Here is a 23,207-nt window from a genome sequence, read left to right on the forward strand (position 1 = left end):
TTTAAGGCAGACACTAACGAAGGACTGATGTGCGTTTCTCTGTTCTGTTTCAGAACAGCCAGAACTGGGAGGGGAGTGCATGGGCTTGCGAGGACTAGGAGGATTAAAAGCCAGCCTATACATCCCTACTATTGAGCAGATCTGAACTGCCCTGGGCTAGTTTTAAGCCTTCCAAGAGAAACTAAAGGACTTCTCTTTGATTTATTCTTTTGCTTTATAAATTTTGTCAATAAAGACAACCATTTTTGTTCAGGCACCTGAGCTGTCCAGCCTCTTCTTACAGCACCCTATAGGTTTGGTAACTTTATAAAGTGCCCTGCAGGTGTGAGAGCCTTATTAAGCATATGTTTATCTTCTAATCTCACCCCTTCCGTCTCTATATGAGCCCCCTTCTCCTCTACCCTGTCACCACCTCTCCCTGTGTCAGTCTCTTTGCACTATGTCACTTGCCATTCTGAAGCCTTTTCCAATGGAGCGCTTGCTTCAAAAACACAGACTGTCAAAATGGGCTCTTTGCCTTATATAGGTAGACCCCCCCCCCCAAGGTGGGGCCCCAGGCGAAGGTCTGCACCGAGAGTTCCAGTTATGGGGGCTAAGATTGGTTTCTGCTTCCAGGCTCAGTGGGATTGTTTTGATGTTGAGAGGGACCCACAGGAAGTTGGCCACCTAAGCTATATTAGGCCTGGTTGCAAGTTTGGAGTCTGTTCATGTGTTTAGAGCCTGGGAAAGCTTTATGTGTAGGAAACAAGCCGGTGTACTGTCTGGTACAATTGTGTACTGTTTTCCTGCTCCCAATGATGTTTTGCATGTGTTTGCCGAGTTCATGGTCACAAACCCTTTGGTACCAAGAGCCTTGCGGAACCCACGAAAAGTTGATTTGTGTTTACTTGAGGCCACAGGGGCATTTACAATCGTAAAAGAAACCTGTGAGTTTTACAGTCATTATTCATCCTTGATATTAAAATCTTTTAATTCTGAGCTCCCCTCTAGGGAAGGAAAATATGGTTTTAAAATTATATTATTCAAATTGTTGAAATATAACATTTGTTCAGTTTGTAACACACAACTTTATTAACTTCATGTTTTTCTTTTCTGAATTCTGGCCGTTCTTTGAGGAAAGATGAAGCACCAGCTTCAGTTTTCATTGATGAGCTTGGAGAGGAAGCCACAGGGAGGAGCACAAACCCAGACGCTGGTGAGTTACATATGCAGCCGGGGTCTTTCAGTGATGGGGATGGATGGAGAACATGTTTTAGCGTGTCGCAGATGGTACTGTGTGACACAGTGCAGGTAATGGTTAGTTTGTTATGTTGCTGGTGGTGGTTAGTTAGGCCCCTTCTATGCGTGTGATGGATGCCCCCAAGTTGGCACCTTGCTAGTCGTGGTCAGTTAGCGAGTTGATACGTTGTGGCTTGTGGTTAGTTTGTGATTTGACAGGTACTCGGACCATGGTTAGTTACAGAGTTGACACTTTGCTGCTCAATTGGAGTAAGCTAACACTTTGTAGCTGGTGGCTAGTTAGTTAACCCTGCTTTTAGTAGTTACTGAGTCAACACATTGCAAGTTGTGGTGAGTTAATGAGTTGACATATCATAATATGTGATTAGCTAGTGAGTTGATGTTCTATTAGTCATGCTGAGTTAGTGAGTTGATATGTTGTTGAGTGTGGCGAGTATGTGGTGAGTTAGTACGTTTACACGTTGTTTGGGCTGAGTTAGTAAGTTGACTCATTGAGCGTTGTGGTGAGTTAGTGAGGTTGCTGCATTCGTTGCATACTTTGGTGAGCTAATTCATTGTTGGTCACAGTCAGGGAGCTTATGTGGTGGTGAGTGAATAGATTGATGTGCTGTCATTCGTGGTGTGTTGCGTTTGTGCATTTAAGGTATTTGTGATGTAATGGGTTTTTGCATTTCGGATCATTGTGAGTGAGCAAAATGATGTGTTGCATGTCATGGTGAGTTAGTACGTTGATGCATTGTTTGTGTAGAGTTATTGAGTTAACACGAATGTCGTATTAATGCATTGTGGTCGTGGTGAGTTAATGTGTGAGCGGTTGTGGTGAGGTGATTCATGTTTTGGCACTGTGTGTTAGTGAATGGATGTTTTGCAGGTCATGGTGTGTTAGTGAGTTAATGCAATTTTTGTCATGGTGAGTTAAGTATTTGAAGGCCATGGTAAGCTAATGAGATAACGCGTGAGAGGTTGTGGTAAGGTGATTCATAATTGCTTACGGAGTGTTAGTGAATGGATGTTTTACAAGTCATGGTGAGTTAGCAAGATGATGCGTTGTTGATTTTGGCAATTTAGTTGTTTGATGTGTTGTTGGGTGTGGTGAGTTAGTTTCCCTGCTTCCCATTTTACTGATGGTCCTGAGTTGTTGGATTGTTTGGGTTTCGGCAATGAGTGATCGCCTCTTAGCTGACGCTGGGAACAAGCCCAGTTTTCTTTTGTTATGCTGCTGGACCTTGGATGGACCTTTTCTTTACATTTTCTGTATTTATAAAGCTGACTCATTGCTGAGTTAACACTTCCAATGATTGACCTATCCAGAGTGATCAAATCTCTCTGTATCTGTGGTTCCAGATGGGATGCTGATAGACACCTACAGGGCCGTTAATTATCTGTTTATCTGCAGCCCTTGACCATGGGCTCATAGATGTAAACTGGACAATACTATCTGTTAGTAACCTCACACTCCTTGTCAGACCCTTTTGATGGACATTTATAAAATAATCAAATTTCTCATTCTCTTCTTGCTCTCATCAGACGTGTCGAAGTGATTAAATCTCAGTAGGTCAATGACATCTCAATATACAACCCTTTGAAAGGAATATTGATGGCAAACCCATGGCCCAACAAACGTGTACTTTTTCCCACCAAGAAGCCTACCTATTGAATATCTATTTCTTTGTCATTCTATTTATTTCTGTATTTTGTGACAGGATATGAAATAATTTCATTTAGCATAAAAGAGGATGAAGCGACTTATTGCAGCGACTATCAGGACAGTGAGAGGCAACCAAGTCCTAGAAGGCTCACAGGTGAGTAGCAAGTGTATGGTTAATGGGAAGCCAGAATAAGTTGAGTGCAATTCTAGACTTTACATGGTTATTGAGGGTGCATATGTGTGCTTGATGTTCACTTTGCAGACCTACAAGTCACCCTTGTTTCCTGATGTCAGTATCAGAGTTTACACAATAGCCTTCTTGGTTTATGCCTCCATTCTTATTTGCTATTTTATTACTTCTGTAACAGGATTCAGCCTAAAAGAGCATGAAGTGAACTACTGCATAGTCACTTGGGCCACACCAGCCAAGAAGACTGGGGGTCCTTGCAGCCAGGGGAGCTCCCACTCTGTGATGTCACCCCTGCAGGCTGTAAATGGTGGATCTCCGACACTGTGCCTTCCCAGTCGTCCGAGAGAGACCAAGAGCACAGATGTCTCCTACAGAAAGACATGGGAGAATCCATACCCAAGATGGAAAGTTCATATAGACACACTCAGCTTGGGAAAGACAGAACATATTAAGTAAGGGGGAACAAGGAAAAGAGACAGGGGAAGGTCAAGCTGGAGGAGGAGCAGGAATCTGAAAGGGAGGGAACGTTAAGCTGGCGATGGTGGAGGAACAGGAGGATCACACGATTCCGGTACCATGGGGATAGCCCCGCTCAAGGTAAAAGGCCTGCAGAGTGCATGAGGACAGCAGATGAGAGGGACCCGTATAAGGGAACCAGGAACGTTGCTAAAGCACATCAGGGGCGCTGTATCACTCCCACTAGTAAGATCCAAAAGACAGGGGGGGCTTCAGACTAAATTGGCAGTGAGCAGGCCATCAGTAAGACCTCAATACCCTAGAGCTAGTACTAAGGTGGGGGTAGTGGGTTATTCTGTCCAGACCGACCCAGGTGGTTGGATGCCTGCCAGTTCGGTTCTGGGCAGAACCACTAAAGGGAACCTGTAGGGCTTTAGGTGGAACTATGCACCTGCCCATTCCAGACCCTGAGGACTTAGGGGACCATTGAAGGCTATCTACTGTCCCAGGATGTGATGCGACTGAGACACAGATGCTGAACTATGACCGGGATCCCAGAGGACCTGACACCCCTCTCCATTCCTGTAAACAGAATAAAGTGCCCAGGGACACTTTATTTCCCAGAATTGTAAACACTGTCATGGGGTGTTCGCACAGGAAAATGTGCCTTCTAGACTAGGGTCTCGACTTGTGGACTCTGGACAATAGGTCCGTCTAGAGCAGGAATACACAGCACTGTTCCCACATCCTCGCACCCTTTTGTCTTGATTGTAGAAACCGTCTGTTTTTCAGCTTGTCCGGAGAAAGCCCTCAGTCCCATTGGAGTTCTCCCAGCCCCTCCTCATCATTTTTGTTTGTGAAGAAGGGAGACTGTGGGCTGTAGGGAGACTATATAACTTTGCAAATTACTAACCAGTTTTCCCAAAACTGTTAAGAACTCAAAATTCCAGTCTCTGGGTGTCTACTGAAGATAATCTAGCTTCCTGATCTACTACACGGTCTAAGGGGTAAAGCACCCAACATGTTCCTTTGCCATAAATGCAGTCTCAAAGATATAGCCCCCATCTGCCACTTGGCTCAAATCAGTCCCAGGGATATATCCCCCGTCTGCCTCTTGGCTCATATCAGTCGCATGGAGATATCCCCTATCTGCCTCTTGGCTCAAATCTTGGCTCAAATCAGTCACAGGGATATAGCCCCCATCTGCCTCTTGGCTCAAATCAGTCACAGGGATGTAGCCCCCAGCCATTTCATAGCTCACATTAGTCACAGGGATAGAGTCTGTATATGCCTCTTGGCTCAAATCAGTCACAGACTTATAACGCCTAGCCGCTTGTTGCTACAAATCCCAGTCACAGGCATAAAGCGCAAAGGCGCTTCTTGGCTCAAATCACGGTTCAAGGGATATAACCCCCAGACGCTATTTAATCACCCTGGATTATGCCCGGCTCATTCCTTCTTAGCCCCTCATGGATACAGTGCCCCTCTCGCCTGGTAAGGATTATGGTGTCTCTCTCCCTGATTAGCAGTCTCTGGTTCTCTTTAGGATGTTCGGACTGTTCAGCCCCTTCAGATTCCTCAGCAAGTTCTGGTGCAGCTGATGGGCCAATGCGTCCAGGCATCAAAACTCTGCCCCTTCAGTGCTCTCAGCCCCTCCAAGGTTGTCAGGCTTCACAACTGCCTTCAGTTGTGCGGTATGCTTCCTGGCTCACCTGGTATCTTTTGGTGTTCACTGTGAGGTGTGCTTCCTGGCTCACCTGGTATCTTTTGGTGTTCACTGTGAGGTGTGCTTCCTGGCTCACCTGGTATCTTTTGGTGTTCACTGTGAGGTTTGCTTCCTGGCTCACCTGGTATCTGGTGGTGGTCACTGTGCAGTATGCTACCTGGCATCTGGTGGTGTTCACTGTGAGGTTTGCTTCCTGGCTCACCTGGCATCTGGTGGTATTCACTGAGAGGTTTGCTTCCTGGCTCACCTGGTATCTGGTGGTGGTCACTGTGTGGTTTGTTTCCTGGCTCACCTGGTATCTGATGTTCACTGTGAGGTTTGCTTCCTGGCTCGCCTGGTATCTGGTGGTGGTCACTGTGTGGTGTGTTCCCTGGCTCACCTGGTATCTGGTGCTGTATACTGTGCAGTATGCTTCCTGGCTCACCTAGCATCTGGTGGTGTTCACTGTGCGGTATGTGCCTGGCTCACCTGATATCTGGTGGTGGTCACAGTGTGGTTTGCTTCCTGGCTCACTGTAAAGACTGGAGGGGGGTGTCTGTACTTCTGCTCTCTATATGGTAGAGGAGAGGCACAGAGGAACCCAGCCAAGAATATCTATTGTTGGTAGCAATGGACGAGCAATCAAGGCCTAGCTTCTCAGGAGGTGATGCAGGCTGGTTCTTAAGTACAGTGTAGTCCCCAAGCACCCACAGAGGAATGTCCACACACTGTATTAGTGAAAAGACAGTCTTTATATAATTAAGGTTCAAGGTTATATACACAATCACAATAACTCACTTTGTGCACAGTTAATCTACAATAACAAATATATATAGTTCTAAGTGGTACCACAATTATTATCAGATTTTATTAAAGTGCATCAACTGTACTCTGGTCAAATGTCACGCAAATCAATTAATAAAGGTAACCAACAATAGACATAGGAGGGAAAGCAGTTGGTTAGAACAATTGGCAGGATACTGGCCCCTACCACTAGACACAGGTCTGTGTGGAGATCCCCCAACCTGGGCAACATGTAAAATAAAGATATACTACAAGCCCATTCCAAATATTGTTCAATAAGTCTTTTTCCTTCTAAAATGTTTCTACCACCCCAATGTACCTGGAATAGCAGAGTTCCTCGAGGAGGTATCGATGGATCCTTCTTGAGTGACTCCCTTTAAAGCAGAAGCCACAGATAGTCGATGGGCCTCAAAGAAAGTGAACTTGGTGTCGATGAACCTCGATGGAAAGTTCGGTGGCGTTGAGGCAGCATCTTCGGTCCCGGCGGTGCTCGTTGTCGATGAGTCAAAGACATCCTGCGAGGATGAGGCGTGCAGGTCACCTCGATGTTGATAGTTCGGGACCGCAAAGAGTCTATGAAGAACTTTGGCCCAGCAAGGGCGTCGAGTCGTCCGGCGTCTCTGCGGTCTTCGGTTTGCAGGAAACCCACCGGCGGATTCTCCCCGGCGTGTAGGCAACCTTGACTTTCTCCAGCAGGACAAAGCGGTCAGTGGTGCGTCGAGAGATTCCTTTGATTCAGTGGAGCGTTGCGGCTCCGGTCATCAGCGGCATGGCACCAAGCGGTCCCCGCTTCTGGCCAATGCAGCTTCGACGGGCCTCCAGCGGTTATAGCAAACCTGCTAACCCTGGTTGACGATGGTGGACAGATTGTCTTGTGCTTCTCCTCGTTTTCCTCGGCGGTCCCCTTCTCCGGTCGGCAGCCTGTCGAGGGTCTGACGTCCAGGAAGCTTCGACAAAGGTTCGCAGTGCTCGATGGTCCCTCAGAGCGTGGGAAGAGGGCGCCTAACCAGGTCCTCTCTTGGATCAGTCTCAACGTCACGGCGGCTCTTAGATTGCGGTGAAGGTAACATTGGTTAACCTTCTTCTTTGAGTTCGGGGGTCGGGATCAAGCATCAGTTTCGACTTCAGCTTCTGAAAGATTTCTAGCAGTGAGAGGCCCCCAGATATACCAGTTGATCTCCCATTCATTCTGCTGGGTCACACTCAGGCAACCAATCACTCAGGGCATTCAGCAGTCAGTAGGCCAATCAGGCATACAGTGCATTCTGGCCACAACAAGGAATGTGTATTGGGACAAGTACCCAGCCATTCAACACTACACACTGCATTCATACCAGTTTCGGGCAGGGCTGTCTCAGTCATTGTGTTTCATACCAGAAACCAGACATCCACAACAAGGAGTGCATATTGGTCACACACTCCATTCACTCAGGTCCCACCCACAGAGTGTACGCACAACATAGTCACTGGGAAGGCTCCAGCCAGTCTGGCCTGGACTTCACTACAATACCATATATGGAACGTCCACCCAGCAGCTAGTCAGGGGGAAGGGCAGGAGTCAGGGCTTCCCCGGTCTTTCAGAAAACAAGTTAACAGGCAATAGAAAACAAGAGGCCACAGCGACCATCTTGTTTCCAATCAAGAATCAACTGATGCCAATGGCAGGGCCTGGGTATCCCAAAATGGAGGATACTCAGAGCACCTGTCAAATTCAGCATGGAGCTGGCACCAGCCCATACCCTGCTCTCTGGGCCACACAGGTGCCCAAAAACATACACTAGGGGCACAGGGTTGTACCCCCCCACCCATGGGTTCCATAAGGGTATCCCATGGGTCTGTACACCAAACCAAAAATAGGTAGAGCTGCACTGCCTGGAGTCCCACATGGACTCCTGGGTAGAAAACAATACATAACACAAATGAAAAAGAACTACAGGACAAGGACAGGGAGGCCCTGTCCCTCCAATGCAATTCCAGCATCACATTCACCTGGTATCTGGCGGTGGTCAATGTGTTGTATACCTGGTATCTGGTGATGTTCACTGTGCCGTATGCTTCCTGGCTCACCTGGCATCTGGTGGTGTAACCTGTGCGGTATGCTTCCTGGATCACCGAGTATGTAGTGGTGTTCACTGTGAGGTTTGCCTCCTGGCTCATCTGGTATCTGATGTTGTTCACTGTGAGTTTTGCTTCCTGGCTCACCAGGTATCTGGTGGTTTTCACTATGAGGTTTGCTACCTGGCTCTCCTGGTATCTGCTGGTGTTCACTGTGAGGTTTGTTCCCTGGCTCACCTGATATCTGGTGGCGGTCACAGTGTGGTCTGCTTCCTGGCTCACCTGGTATCTGGTGGTGGTCAATGTGTTGTATACCTGGTATCTGGTGATGTTCACTTTGTGGTATGCTTCCTTGCTCACCAGGTATCTGGTGGTTTTCACTGTGAGGTTTGCTTCTTGGCTGACATGGCATCTGGTGGTGTTCACTGTGAGGTTTGCATCCTGGTTCACCTGGTATCTGGTGGTGTTCTCTGTGCAGTATGCTACCTGGCTCACCTAGTATTTATTTATATTTATTTTACATTTGTAAAGTGCCTAAGCCCGGGTGCATGTAACGCTCACCTGATTCCCACGGAGGCGCGGATCCCGGCTGGGCTGCTATCGTTTCTTCAATTGAGAAGCGTAGAGCTCGGACGACTCTCAGGACTGGGCTTCCTCTTATCGAATGTCTGACTTGCAAGGTGAGTATGCAGCATGGTCTGCTACAGGTAGGTCCACCCAAGCACCTTTGCAAGAATTATGAGCCCGGCGCCCCTGGCGCCGGGACTGAGGTTCCTTATGAGCCTGGCGCCAGTAGGGGTTTGCTGGAGCCGGGGACGAGGGTCGTGAGCCTGCTTCCGGGGATGCTGGGCTTGACTTGGCTTCTCGGGAGCAGTGCTCATGACAGCACCCCCCCCTCAAGGCCCCTCCCAAACTTGTCTTCCCCGGAGGTTTTGGCCTATTGGGAAAAGTTTGGTGGAATTTTCTGACTAGACGAGGAGCATGGACGTGGTCAGAGGGTTCCCATGATCGTTCTTGAGGTCCGTAACCCTTCCAGTCGATCAGATAGTATAATTTTGACTTGATGATCTTGGAGCCAGGATGTTTTTAACCTCAAATTCAGGTTCTCCATTTACTTGAATAGGCTCTGGAGTTTTATTCAGTCTGGTTCCAGGTTGCATAGGTTTTAGTAGAGATACGTGAAACACTGGATGTATTTTCATGTGGGATGGCAAACCCAATTTGACAGCCACTGGGTTTATTATGGCTGTAATTGGCTATGGTCTCAGATATTTTGGGTTGAAGGTGTGAGGTCCTTTAAGTGATAAATGTTTGGTGGATAACCAAACTTGATCTCCAACCTGGTATTGAGGGGCGTCTCTTCGGTGTTGGTCTGCTCCCCTTTTGTACAGTTCTTTAGCCTGTTGTAGGTGGATTGTCGCTTCTTTGAAAGCTTGAGTGATAGCATTGTGAAGTTGATCGACGGCAGGCGTTCCAAGATCTTGGGGCGGGTCGAGATTGGAGGTTCGAGGATGAATCCCATATAAAATGTAAAAGGGACTTTTTCCGGTTCCTGAATGGATCGAGTTGTTGTAAGCATAATCGGCTATCCAAAGGATATCTTTCCAATTACTTTCCGACTGCTGTAGCATACAACGTAAATATTGTTCCAGAGTTTGGTTTGTCCTCTCAGTTTGTCCGTCGGTCTGGGGATGATGGCTGGTTGAAAGTCTCACATCGATTTGAGCTAAACGACAGCAACTTCGCCAAAAGTGAGAGATAAACTGGCTCTCCCTATCTGAGATCAAAACCGAAGGGAAGCCGTGCAATCTTACAATATTTTCAAGGAATTCCCGTGCTAGAACTGAAGCTGAAGGTAAGCCCTTTAGTGGAACGAAGTGGGCCATTTTAGAAAACAAATCTACAATTACTAGAATAGTGTTGTATCCGGAACAGGAGAGTAAATCGGTGATGAAGTCCATGGAGAGGGTATGCCAGGGATGTGGCGGGATGTCTAGCGGATGCAGGAGACCCGCTGGTCTTTCCTTCTGACCTTTGTTTTGGGCACACACACCACAGGACATCAAACACTCCTTTGTCTTTTCTCCATGACGGCCACCAGAAGTGTCTCTTGACTTTTTCCGAGGTTTTGGCAATGCCTGGGTGGCCCTCCATCAAGGAATCATGGTAGCAAGAGATTACCTGTTTTTGTAAATCGGCATGTGGTAGGAATAGTCGTCCCTGAAAATAAGGCAGGTCTTTTTTATGATGAAGTCCTTTCCCTTCAGTTGCCAGTTTTGTAAGTCCGAAGGGGTCACAAGTTGTTTAACTTTTGCTTCGATATCTTCGATGGATTGTGAAGAAATCAGGCCCAGGATTCTCTGTTCTGGAATTATTGGCACAGGTTCAGGATTGACAATATTATCTCCCATTCCAATCCGGGAAAGGGCATCCACTTTGCCATTTTTGTTGCCAGGGCGATAAGTAATCACAAAGTCAAATTCGGCAAAGAAAAGTGCCCAGCGAAGCTGTCTGGAGGACTGATCTTTGGCGTTTTTCAGGTATTGTAGGTTTCGATGATCGGTTATTACCGTGACAGTGTGTTTGGCTCCAAGGAGATAGTGCCGCCAGGCCCTGAAAGCGGACTTAATTGCTAAAAGCTCTTTATCTGTGATGGTGTAGTTAATTTCAGGCGCCGAGAACTTGCGAGACCAGAATGCCACGGGGTGCAATTGGTTAGTTTCCGGATCTCTCTGTGATAGAACCGCCCCCATTGCTAAGCTGGAGGCGTCGGTCTCAACGATGTAAGGGAGGTCTGGGCGTGGGTGTTTCAGTATGGGTGCTGAGGGGAACTTGGCTTTTAGCTCTTGGAAGGTCTGTTCTGCTTCTGTTGACCACTCGAAACGTTTGTTTTTTTCTTAAGAGGGCGGTGATGGGCTGCACCACTCGTGAAAACTCTGGAATAAACCTGCGGTAAAAGTTGGCGAAACCTAACATGCTTTGGACACCTTTCACGGAAGTAGGTGATGGCCACTTGATGATAGCGTCCACCTTTCTCGAGTCCATGTGGACTCCTTTGGGTGTCAGAATAAAGCCTAGAAATTCGACCTCCGTGACGTGAAAAACACATTTTTCGAGCTTAGCAAAAAGCTTATGTTGGCGGAGTTTTTCAAGGACGGCTCTAACATGTTTCCGATGATCTGCTTCTGAAGATGAGTACACAAGGATGTCATCTATGTAGACGACTACGCAAACATCTATGAGTTCTCTGAGGACATCATTCATAAAATACTGAAATGCGGCTGGTGCATTGCATAGTCTGAAGGGCATCACTTGGTATTCAAATAGTCCATACTTGGTGCGAAATGCCGTCTTCCATTCGTCGCCTTCTTTAATCCTTACCAAGTGGTAGGCTCCCTGGAGATCTAGCTTTGTATAAATGCAGGCGTTCTTAACTTGGTCAGGGAGTTCCGGAATCAGAGGTAGGGGGTATCTGTTCTTTACCGTTATCTGGTTCAGGGCACGGCAATCAATACAGGTTCTAAGGTCACCTTCTTTTTTAGGTACGAAGAACAGAGCCGAGGATGCAGGAGACTTTGATGGGCGGATAAATCCATTGGCCAGGTACTGGTCCAGATACTGTCGCAAATGAAGATTTTCAGGCTCGGTAAGGGCGTAAATTCTACTACAAGGGGGAGTGGCTCCGGGTATCAGGTCTATTTGACAGTCGTAAGATCTGTGGGGAGGCAGGGTATTAGCCTGTTCCTTCTGAAATACATCTTGGAATTCTTGATACTCTGAAGGCAATTGCGGTCCTTCGGATGTTGCTACCGCTAGGCCAATACTGGGTCGAGGATAACAAAGTAGGTGCACACTCTGGGAACTGTATCGTCTTTGCTCGCCAATCAATTTGAGGATTGTGTTTCTCCAACCAATGAATCCCTAGAATTACTTGGAATTGAGGGGCCTTGATCACGCTGAACACAATTACCTCCTGATGCCTGTCTTGGCCTAGTATAGTCACTTCAGTAGTGGTATGGGTCACTGGTCCGGAGGCGATTTCCGTCCCATCCACCGTGGTAATGACGTCTTTAACCACCTTTGGACAAAGAGGTAAGTTCATCCTGGATGCCAATTCGCGGTCCACATAATTTCCAACTGCTCCGCTATCAATGTATGCCTTAATTGCATGCAAACGATCGGGTTGCTCTGGGTTTACGAGGACCATTGGCATTATGAAGTGCGAGGTCAAAGAACTGGTTTTTACGCTCGGCAAGCGGACCTCTACACTTGTCGGGCGAGGTCGTTTCCCGGCTCAGGCTTTTCAGAACTCTTATCAGAAGCTCCCACTGTCTTCTTAGGTGGTTTCACCGGGCAATCTCGAAGAAAATATCCTGAATTTCCACAATAGAGACATAGTTGCATTTGTCGTCTCCTGTCGCATTCTTTCTGGGTTAGGGGACCCTTTACAACCCCAATTTGCATAGATTCGACGGCTTCAACTCCTTTGGTGTGACTTTGAGGCTTAGGGAACACTCGTGTTTCAAACCTGGATCGATCCGCCTTTCTGTTTTGTAGTCTGTGATCCAATTGGACCACCAAATCAATGTACTCTGAACAATCCTGAGGAGGATTCACTACCTGGGCAAGGACGTCTTTGAGTTTGCCAAGCAAACCCCTGTAAAAAGCGTGATTCTTTTGTCCTCAGGCCATCTGGTTTCCACGATTAGCCTATTGAATGATGCAATGTAGCCCAAAAGATCTTGATTGCCCTGTCGTAGGGAAAGGAGTTCGTTGTCCAGGGCCTGCCCCTGGGAATGCCTTGCAAAGTCTTTCCATATTTGCCTGGAAGGTCAGGAAATCACGAAGGATCAGGTCATCCTGTGTAACCAGAGGGATCGACCAATCAGCGGCACTGCCGCTAAGATACGAAAGCACAAAGGCTACCTTAGTCTGGTCAGTCGGAAAGGCTGCAGGTCTACAAAGAAAGTGCAATCGGCATTGGTTTATAAACACCGCAAACCTTTTAGGGTCACCAGAGAAGCGTTCAGGCGGTGCCAATGGCACATTTCCGGGTAGGTTGATTTGAACAGGATTGGCTGTAGCCGCTGGGATATAGCTCCCTCCTGAATTAGGTAGTGGGATTTGCCCCGCTTGTGTCTGTAATAACTGTCTGGCGAGATCATCAGTTCGTTCTTTTGATATTATCAATTCCCTCCTAAGGGCATTCATTTCCTGGCGGGCAGCATGAACTTCAGCTCTTAGTTCCCCTAATAACTGGGCCAGTTGGTCTGTGTCGGAAGTTTCCATAGCGCCTGGGTAGGAGGTTATTGGTAGGCTTTGCGTTCTGTAACGCTCACCTGATTCCCACGGAGGCACTGATCCCGGCTGGGCTGCTATCGTTTCTTCAATTGAGAAGCGTAGAGCTCGGACAACTCTCAGGACTGGGCTTCCTCTTATCGAATGTCTGACTTGCAGGGTAAGTTTTCTGCAGGTGGAAGAAAAAGGGTTAATCACCGTTTGATGGGATTCCTTCTCCCACCAATCGCCAGTTTCTCCCACAGCCTAGCTTTCTACTTGTCTCGGCGAGCTCTCACCTTAGGCGTATAAATGCTGGGCTCTCCATCCTGCGACTTATGCAGGGGTGCGTGGGTTCCAGTTACGTCACTGGAGGTCCTCAAAGTCTTTTGTGGCCTTAGAAGTGGCACAGGTGCTGAGATGCCAAAAGGTGATGCCGCCGTTACTGCACGAGCGGATGCCAGTAGGTATAAAGAGTTTATAGTCTTGAAGAGATGGGCACCTTTAATGAAGTCTTTGCATTGTCTTTTTCAGGTGCCTGGATGCTGAGGGCGTGGTCAGTGAGAGCGCGACACGTGCGGTTGTTCGAAGGTATGGGAATTTCAATGACACCTCAATAATGTCCCTTGTTTTCTGTTTTCAGGTCTTAAGATGTTGCGGGCGTTGTTCGTCCGTTGCCGTTGCACGTGCGAAGTACGTGAGTATAATGATCTGTGACCTTATTATAGCACCTCTAACAATGTTCTTTTCTTATTTGCAGGTGTCGGGACCTTGCAGGCGTTTTCCCAGTCGCGGATGCACGTGGGGAAACACGTAAGTGTTAGGCTTTCTTGCAGTCTTTAATGGCACTTAAATAATGTCTTTTCTTGTTTTCAGGTGCCGGGCTGCTGCGGTTGAAGAGATCGTAATACGCGCACAAAAGCAGGTAAGAAAAGTAAATGCGGCCGCCTTCACCCGATTCCTACTTAACAATGTTCTTTGTCTTTACAGGTGCCGTTAGGCTGCTGAAGAGAAGGCCGTGAAGAATCTGTGAAAGCACAGATGGATCAGGTAAGAGAGCGCGGCTGCGAACGTGTTGCAACTTGCTAACCTTATGTTTCTTTTGCTTGCAGGTTCTGCCGGTGTCTGGATTCCTGGATGGTAAGTATAGTTCTCGTGTCTTTCTTCCACAGGTTGCTGAGCTGAAGCTGGAGATGTCACTGGAATGCTGGAGCTGACTCGGTGAGCGTCCTGCTGCAGATTTCCCAATCGGGTGTGGTTTAAATAGTGTTGGGGTGATTGGGTGTCTTCTTCCTCAGCCTCGCCCAGGTAAAAGAGTTCCTGTGTTCCAGAGCTAAGGAGTGGCACCAGCCCCACCCAGGTAAGAAAGTAGTCCCAGTTCAGGGAATAGTTCCTCCCAGCAGAAGGCTGGGGACTTCATCCTGCCAGCATTTGCAAAGGTGAGTATGCAGCATGGTCTGCTACAGGTAGGTCCACCCAAGCACCTTTGCAAGAATTATGAGCCCGGCGCCCCTGGCGCCGGGACTGAGGTTCCTTATGAGCCTGGCGCCAGAGGTGCCAGGACATGGTCCAAAGGGCCCCAATAGGGGTTTGCTGGAGCCGGGGACGAGGGTCGTGAGCCTGCTTCCGGGGATGCTGGGCTTGACTTGGCTTCTCGGGAGCAGTGCTCATGACAGCGCATCAGGGCACTGTTGATGATACCAATTACACACATCGCTTACAGTCATAGAGTGCAGGGCTTGAAACTCTCCCACAAGTACATTGATTTCGGTAGATGAGCTTTACCTTGATCCATTGTCATTGGGCAAATAGCCAGGTTTTTAAGGCTTGTGCAAGGGCCAGTAGGATTCCTCAGCCCTTAAGGCAGGTGGCAGGGCATTCTAGTAGTGCTCTGCCACTGCAGGGAAGTTAGAGCTGTTCACTGTGCGGTATGCTTCCTGGCACACCTGCTATCTGGTGGTGTTCACTGTGAAGTTTGCTTCCTGGCTCACCTGATATCTGGTGGTGTTCACTGTGCAGTATGCTTCCTGGATCACCTGGCATCTGGTGGTGTGCACTGTGAGGTTTGCATCCTGGTTCACCTAGTATCTGGTGGTGTTCATGGTGTGGTATGTGTCCTGGCTCATCTGGTATCTGGTGGTGTTCACTGTACAGTACGCTTCCTCATTCGCCTGGTATTTGGTGGTGTTCACTGTGAGCTTTGCATCCTGGTTCATCTGGTATCTAGTGGCGTTCACTGTGCAGTATGCTACCTGGCTCACTTGGTATCTGATGGTGGTAACTGTGTGGTGTGCTTCCTGGCTCACCTGGCATCTGGTGGTGTTCACTGTGAGTTATGCATCCTGACTCACCTGGTATGTGATGGTATTCACTGTGAGGTTTGCTTCCTGGCTCTCCTGGTATCTGATGTTGTTCACTGTGCGGTTTGCTTCCTGACTCACCTGGTATCTGGTGGTGTTCACTGTGAGGTTTGCTACCTGGCTCACCTGGCACCTGGTGGTGTTCACTGTGTGGTATGCGCCCTGGCTCACTTGGTATCTGGTGCTGTTCACTGCGCGGTATGCTTCCTGGCTCACCTGGTATGTGATAGGGTTCAGTGTGCAGTATGCATCCTGGCTTATCTGGTATCTGGTGTTGTTCACTCACTATGTGGTATGCTTCTTGGCCCGGTATCCACAAATATAGAACCACATTGAAGGGTCTAATACTCAAATCTTCCCTCCATATTCATCGTAGCACAATGAGATTCTAGTAAGTTCTGTTTTAGTATTACTTTCTACTTCGGAATTAATCCTTTTTTGTATTCCTGTTATCCTTTCCCTTAGGGATTATACGCACTGTGGATTTTCTTGTCTGTTGTTTTCCAGGTAAACAGTAATTTTATTTCAGTTTCGTGGAATGCAACTCATTAAAATAAAGATGGTAGTGAGATGTGTCTCGGCTGGGAAAAATATAAGTCGAGAAACACAATTCATTCACGTGTGTTTTGTTCACGGAATGTTGTAAAACAAAATTTGGAGTGTTGGACCAAAGTAAATTGAAAAAGACTCCTATTCCTTGGGGTTCGGAGATCTGTATATTGTTGTAGCTCCGTTCCTCAGATTTTATACACGATCCCTCCTTGTAGTTGTTGGGAATGGGATCAAAAATGTCGCCTGGCTCAGGGATCTCACTAATCCCTGTTTACACAATCAGGGCACACAAAAAGCCAAAAGCCGACCGGTTTCAGTGGTAATAAGTCTGTGGAACCACTTTCATCAGGGCTGCGGAGGACCAGCACTGGTTAATGTGTGGTCAAATCACTTCTGAAGGTTGGAATAAATCCGAATAGTCAATAGGAGGCCACCCTGTATAGTGAGAGAGGAGGACATGGGGTAAAGGCCAAAGCCAGAGACAGAATTCCATTAGAAGTCAGTCCGAAAAGTCCCATCACGAATGGAAGGCCGTGGTGGTGTCTAAGTCTTACCCGTAAAGGATGGATACTCCCATGTGCAAAAGTCCTAGATTGACACACACATGGTGGTTACAGGATCTCTTCTCCCATGTTGTGAAAGTTATTGTGCATTCCTGGGGAACCTACAGCAAGAGCAGAATATCTGTGAGTTCCCAGGAAAAGTATTACAGGAATATAGAAACATCAAATGTAAAAACGTTAAAAAGCTAGCTAAGTGATTTTAGACATAAAGGTCAACTTGGAAACAAGTTTGGCCTTACAGAACACTTCAAAACATATATGGGCAGAGTCCCAAGCAGTTCATACAGTTCTTAGTCTGTGAGTAGTTTATGGTTCCTTAATCTTAATCAAAGTCGCAGAGAAATTTAGATCCATTATGTGATACTTATGGGCGGTTCTTACATGGGGGGATACAGCATCCTAAGTGCGTGCGCTATTCCAGCATGTAAATGGTTAGGCAGCCCACTACAAGATGCGAAAGGGGTTTGCGGCTCTTAGACTGTGTGTGTATTTCGCCGTTCGTTATGCTTAATAAGCCAAGGTTTAGCGTGAATAGCATAAATTGTAAAAAGCGTAACATGCACGGTGCAGGCTTCAAATGGGAAGAAGGTGGGGAACTAGTAGTAAAACGCGCTTACCTTTGGGTTATGTGAAAGCACACCTCGCATTGGTGTCGGTTTTGCTTGTGTACGGGCTGAAATGTCCCTAAAAAAGCGCAAATCCCTTCAGTCCCACTCACATGACACGTCACGTGTCGACCATCCTGCAAAACACTCATAGACACTGAAAAAAGCAGCAGAACCTGTGCAAAGACTACATACATACGGCGGCCATCTTAGTGTGGTGTGTGGTAAATGCAGTAAGATAAAGCAGTTAAATATGAATTTGAGGCATATGATAAATAGCATGATTTTCTATATCGCGGTAAGGATGTGCCCTGAGCGCTGGCGTGAGTCTAAGGTTTAATGGTCACGTGTCGGCATTTATTTTTTATATATAGGAAGAGCATTTTTTGGGTGGCTTATAACTTCGCTCCCTCTGGACGAATCCTCACCAAACTTTGCAAAAAAAGTATATGGCCCACTCTGAATTATTTTGCAAAGTTTGGAGAGGTTTTGTCCAGGGGGGGAAAAGTTATAGGGGAGGTCCCAAAACTTTTGTTTTTTCCCATAGACATAATGGGAAAAAACTTTGCGCACGCCTACAGCCCAAACCGCTGGACGGATTTACACCAAATTTGGAGCAGGAGCGGGGGCTTGGTCCCGAAAGCGTGCTTTTGCAAATTTGGTGTAAATCCGTCCAGTAATTTTTTTTTTAAATGACCAAAATGTAAGGCAAAAATATTAGTGATATCTCCATTCGCTCCGCGGACGGACTTCCCGGTTCGTTCCGCGGACAGTGTCCCGATTGGCCAAACGGCTTGCGTGATGTCCGCGGACATGTGACGTGTTCGCTGATTGGACGGCGTGGTGCGTGAAGCGCGTCAGATTTTCTGTGGCCCCCGCCATCTTGCATTTGTGGACGACCGCGTACAGCGCGGTGAAACTTGGATTAAAAATTGTATTTAGTGGAGTGTGTTGGTGTGTAAGAGTGTTTGGGGAGGGTGTGGGAGTATGAGATAGGTTCAATGTTCTGTTTTTTTAATGTGCTAGACACTTTTGTTGTGTTCGATTTTTCTGCGGACAACACTGAAATGTTCGTAAATAAACAGAATGGATTCAGTGTCAAGTTGAAAGTGTTCTAAGAAGACTCGTGGGGTCCTGAAATGCTCGCAGGGGGTGTCCTGAAGACCTTGTCTGTATTGTTCGTTGTCAAGCTGAAAGTGTTCTAAGAACACTCGCGGTGTCCTGAAATGTTCGTACATAAAGAAAATGGGGGTGTTCTGAGGACGTTGTCCGTATTGTTCGCTGGCAAGTTGAATGTGTTCTAAGAACACTCGCGGTGTCCTGAAATGTTCGAAAATAAACAAAATGGGGGTGTTCTGAGGACGTTCTCCGTATTGTGTGCCTGCTTAGCTGTATCCAATGAGGAAATGGCACAGAGACTGAAGTGGAAATGGTAGAAGGGCTGTCTAAGAGTTATGCGGTCTGCGGACAGGGCGTACTACATCCGGGGTTTTCCAGCAAATCCAGCATGGAAATAAGACTGTAGGGATCAGCCAATTAGATGTTGAGGTTGTGGATTTGTGTTCAAAGAGACTGTGTGTAGTGAAGATGGCAGAAGTGGAGAAAGTCAGGGTGTTGCTGCTCTGAGATATGTTTGTGCATGGTTTACAACAGTATGCTCAATGCAGGCATGTTGCAAAGAATTTTGATGTTAAAGGAGTGGAGGTGGTGTGGAGCACTGTGCCTGATTGCAATGTACAGGGAATTGTACGTGTTTGTGAAGATATGGGCAGGATCAACAGTCTCCATGTGGTAGTTTTGCACTATGGTGTTTTCCATTTGGGCTATGTCAGTGCCCCTACTTTGTTGGCAGATTTGGAACACTTGGTTCAAGCAGTAATGAACATCCTTCCAAATGCCAAAGTAATTTTTTCTGGATTAGTACCTAAGGCAATATGGGACAATAGTTCCGTTTTTTTTCCTCAGCAAAACAATGTTAGGTGTGTAATCAACCGAGGCATGTGTGCCTTCATGCTTAGAGCTAGTATGTTCTTCTGTAATAATGAGAATATTGGTTCCAGTAATGCTGTTTATTTTAAAGAAGATGGCATTTCCTTATCTTTTATGGGAAATGCCATTCTGTTTTGGAATGTAAGGGTTGCTTTGGAGACGGTTATGTGAAGATTTTAGGAGTAAAGTAAGAAAAATAAAAAAAATACAAAATAACAGGTGTCTGTCAAGCATCTGCAAAAAAAATAAATAAAAACGGCTCTTTTCAGAGCCAACCTCAAAGGGGAAATGGGGCACACTATTTAAATTTACATTCACCACGCTCAAGATTTTCGATATGTCCGCGGACATGGTGGTAGTCCGCGGACATCAAAGTCACTAGCTAGGGGTTCAGTATGTTCTATGTTACATGTATATAAAGTCAGGGATATTATGGTTAAGTTGTGCTACTAAAAACATATGAAATTCAGTAAAAAAACTTTGTTAAAGGGACGTTATGGTTAAGTTGCGCTACTAAAAACCTATGAAATTCAGTGAAAAAACGTTGTTAAAAGGCACGTTATGGTTAAATTGCGCTACTAAAAACCTATCAAATTCAGTAAAAAAACTTTGTTAAAGGTGATGTCATCAATGACATTTGTGATGTCATCTTTGATGTCCTGGGTGTTAGTGTTAGCAGTGCACGGTGGCGCGAGTTATGGTTGCTTATCTTACCATAACTGCCGAATTTCAGGGGTTTTTCAGTTTTACTTTGAACCATAACGTCCCTTTAACAAAGTTTTTTCACTGAATTTCATAGGTTTTTAGTAGCGCAACTTAACCATAACGTCCCTTTAACAAAGTTTTTTTACTGAATATATATATATCTATATATATATACAATCACGGCCGTGTAGTTATGGTTAAGTTGCTGTTTCCATAGAAACAGCACTTTTTGGGCGGCTTATAACTTCGCTCTCCCTGGACGAATCCTCCTGGTGAGGTTTGGTCTTGGGGGGGTTCCAAAATGTCTTTCTTTTCCCCCATAGTCTGAATGGGGAAAAAAATTTTTGCTCAAACCGCTGGACGGATTTTCACCAAATGTGCAGCAGGAGCAGCGGCTTGGTCCCAGAAGCGTGCTTTTGTAAATTTGGTGAAAATCCGTCCAGTAGTTTTTTTTTAAATGACCAAAACGTAGGTAAATAAAAATAGGGATATCTATGTTCGGTCCGCGGACACACTTCCCTGTTCGCTCCGCGGACAGTGTCCTGATTGGCTAATCAACTTATGTCATGACGGCAGACATGCGGCGTGTTCGCTGATTGGATGGTGGAGATCGTGGTGTGCGTCATATTTTTGGAAACGCCCAACCTCTTGTATCCGCAGACAGCGCGGTGATAAATGGTGGGGATATACAATTTTGGCAAGTGTGTTGGTCTGTAAGACTGTTTGGGGATGGTGGGGGGGTAAGAAATGGTTCAAATATTGCATCTATTTAGGTGGTAGGCACCGCTGTTGTGTTTGTTGTGTCCGCGGACAGCCGCGCTGTCCTCGATGTCCGTAATCGACGCATATGGAGATGTCCGGGTTGTCCGTAAAAAAAAAAAAAATATGATAGTGTCCTAAGGACACTGTACCTGTCTGTACTGTTCATAGGCAAGTTAAAATTGTTCTAATAACACACATGGGGCCTCATTACACGGTAGGCGCAAAGGGATTACCAGCACCGGTAAGGGCACCAGTGCCGGTAATCCCTTAGCGCCCTACTACGAGGTCCCTCAGCGGGTCCCGTCCTTAACGCCTGGTCTGACAAGGTGTTAAGGACGGGACCCGCTCAGGGACCTCAGAGATAATAACAGTACCGCAAATTGTGGTACCGTTATTAGCTCCTTCCCCATTCCCATTGAGCCCTATGGGGGCTCGAATGGGAATGGGGAATGATATTTGGCATGGGGACTTACCAGGTCCTGCAGGGTCGAATGACCTGGTAAGTCCCCATTCCGCCTACCCGGACCCGGTATGCGGTAAGGGAGTAGCCATGCCGCTAATAGCAGCATGTTTACCTCCTACCATGTAATGAGGCCCCATGTCCGGGTTGTCCATCAAAAAAACAAATATGGAGGTGTTCTAAGGACACTGTACTTGTCCGTACTGTTCGTAGGCAAGTTGAAACTGTTCTAAAAAACACAGATGGTGTCCGCGGACATTAAAAAGGCTATATGGCATGGTTAAAATGTTTGATTCTATGGGTGTGATCTATGGGTGTGATATGCTGCGGTGGTTATGGCAACGGGCCTAGACTCTTGGGTGCATTTGGTGGTTGTGGTGAGGGCCTAGAGTCTTGGGTGGATATGGTGGTTGTGGTGAGGGCCTAGAGTCTTGGGTGCATATGGTGGTTGTGGTCAGGGCCTAGAGTCTTGGGTGCATGTGGTGGTTGTGGTCAGGGCGTAGAGTCCTGGGTGTATGTGGTGGTTGTGGTCAGGGTCTACGCAAAACCAAAGTTATAAGTACCAAATTTATAAGCTTTTATGGGTGTGATATGCTGCAGTGGTTGTTATGGAGCAGTATTTATGAGTTATACTTATTGTAGTATACTTACTGTTTGGTTTGGTAACTGCAGTACATATATTCTTTGTCAATTTCTGTGATAAAAGAAAGGATAATGTTAGTATTGGTAGTTTGTTTTATAGCATTGAATAATAGATATTGGGCCTCATTACAAGTTTGGAGGTAAGGGATTACCGGCACCGGTAAGGGTGCCAGTGCCGGTAATCCCTTACCTCCATATTCGAGGTCCCTTAACGGGTCCCGCTATGGGCACCTGGTTTTACCAGGCACCCTTAGCGGGAGCCGCTAAGGGACCAGGGAGCTAATAACGTAGTAGCGGGCCCATTATTAGCTCCATCCCATTCCCATTGAGCCCTATGGGGGCTTGAATGGGAATGAGGAATGGTTCTCGGAATGGGGACTTACCGGGTCCTCCAAGGTTGGAATGACCCGGTAAGTCCCTATTTCGAGACCTCTGACCTGGAATGCGGTAAGGGGGAAGCCATGGTGCTAACAGCACCATGGCTACCTCCTACCTCGTAATGAGGCCCATTGTTTATTCATTTTGACCCTCATATTTAGTAGATTACTAACCATTGTACTGTGCTATTTGCTCAGTTACTGTGTTTGTTTTTCTAATCATTGGGTCTGTGGGAAAAAAAATCCATTTCGAATTAAAAAAAACCTTTTTTTGTTATGCTACAGTCTATTTGTTTGTTTGTTTTCAGAGTTCACTTGTTGTTTCTGGCTAATGTTCTATCTGTTGGTTTGTTACATATTTTTGGAGCAGCTAGATACCTGTTGGCGTATTGTAACTGTTTATTTTTTGTTATAATTTAGTGGTATTGTTTTATCTGTTTGGTTGTTGAAAATCTTGGAGCAGTTAGATACCTGTTGGCGTATTCTAACTGTTTGTTTCTTGTTATAATTTAGTGGTATTTATTAATCTGTTTGGTTGTTGAAAATCTTGGGGCAGTTAGATATCTGTTGACGTATTCTAACAGTTTATAGTTTTTTAATTGAAGTTTTGTTAATGTTTAAGTACAGATTAGTTATAAAATTTTGGTTTTAAGAAGATTAAAGAAGTGTTTGTAAGATTTGCTGGTAATCTCTGATTTAGAATAATGGTACTATTATTACATTCAAACCATCCACTTTTCTTTTTAATATATGCAGTGTAGTGACCTGCATCGGTTGTGCCTCCTGTGTGGTACATAAAAAAATCCTTTTTTGTTATG

The 23,207-nt window shown here is 46.4% G+C and overlaps 1 protein-coding gene across 5 annotated transcripts in view; it reads left to right on the forward strand.

Annotated features, from left to right (window-relative positions):
- LOC138489468 (zinc finger protein 436-like) overlaps nucleotides 1–23,207 on the forward strand; it is a 350,718-nt gene that overhangs the window by 211,211 nt on the left and 116,300 nt on the right. For 4 of the 5 annotated variants that reach the window (XM_069617195.1, XM_069617196.1, XM_069617199.1 and 1 more), the window contains 2 exons: nucleotides 1,121–1,195; nucleotides 2,943–3,041. In XM_069617195.1, coding sequence (XP_069473296.1) covers nucleotides 1,121–1,195; nucleotides 2,943–3,041 — 174 coding nt within the window. The remainder of the gene's footprint in view (nucleotides 1–1,120; nucleotides 1,196–2,942; nucleotides 3,042–23,207) is intronic. The other variant, XM_069617197.1, reaches the window with a different exon arrangement.

Source organism: Ambystoma mexicanum, chromosome 9, assembly GCF_040938575.1.
Source record: "Ambystoma mexicanum isolate Mex_15411 chromosome 9, UKY_AmexF1_1, whole genome shotgun sequence".
NCBI lineage: Eukaryota > Metazoa > Chordata > Amphibia > Caudata > Ambystomatidae > Ambystoma > Ambystoma mexicanum.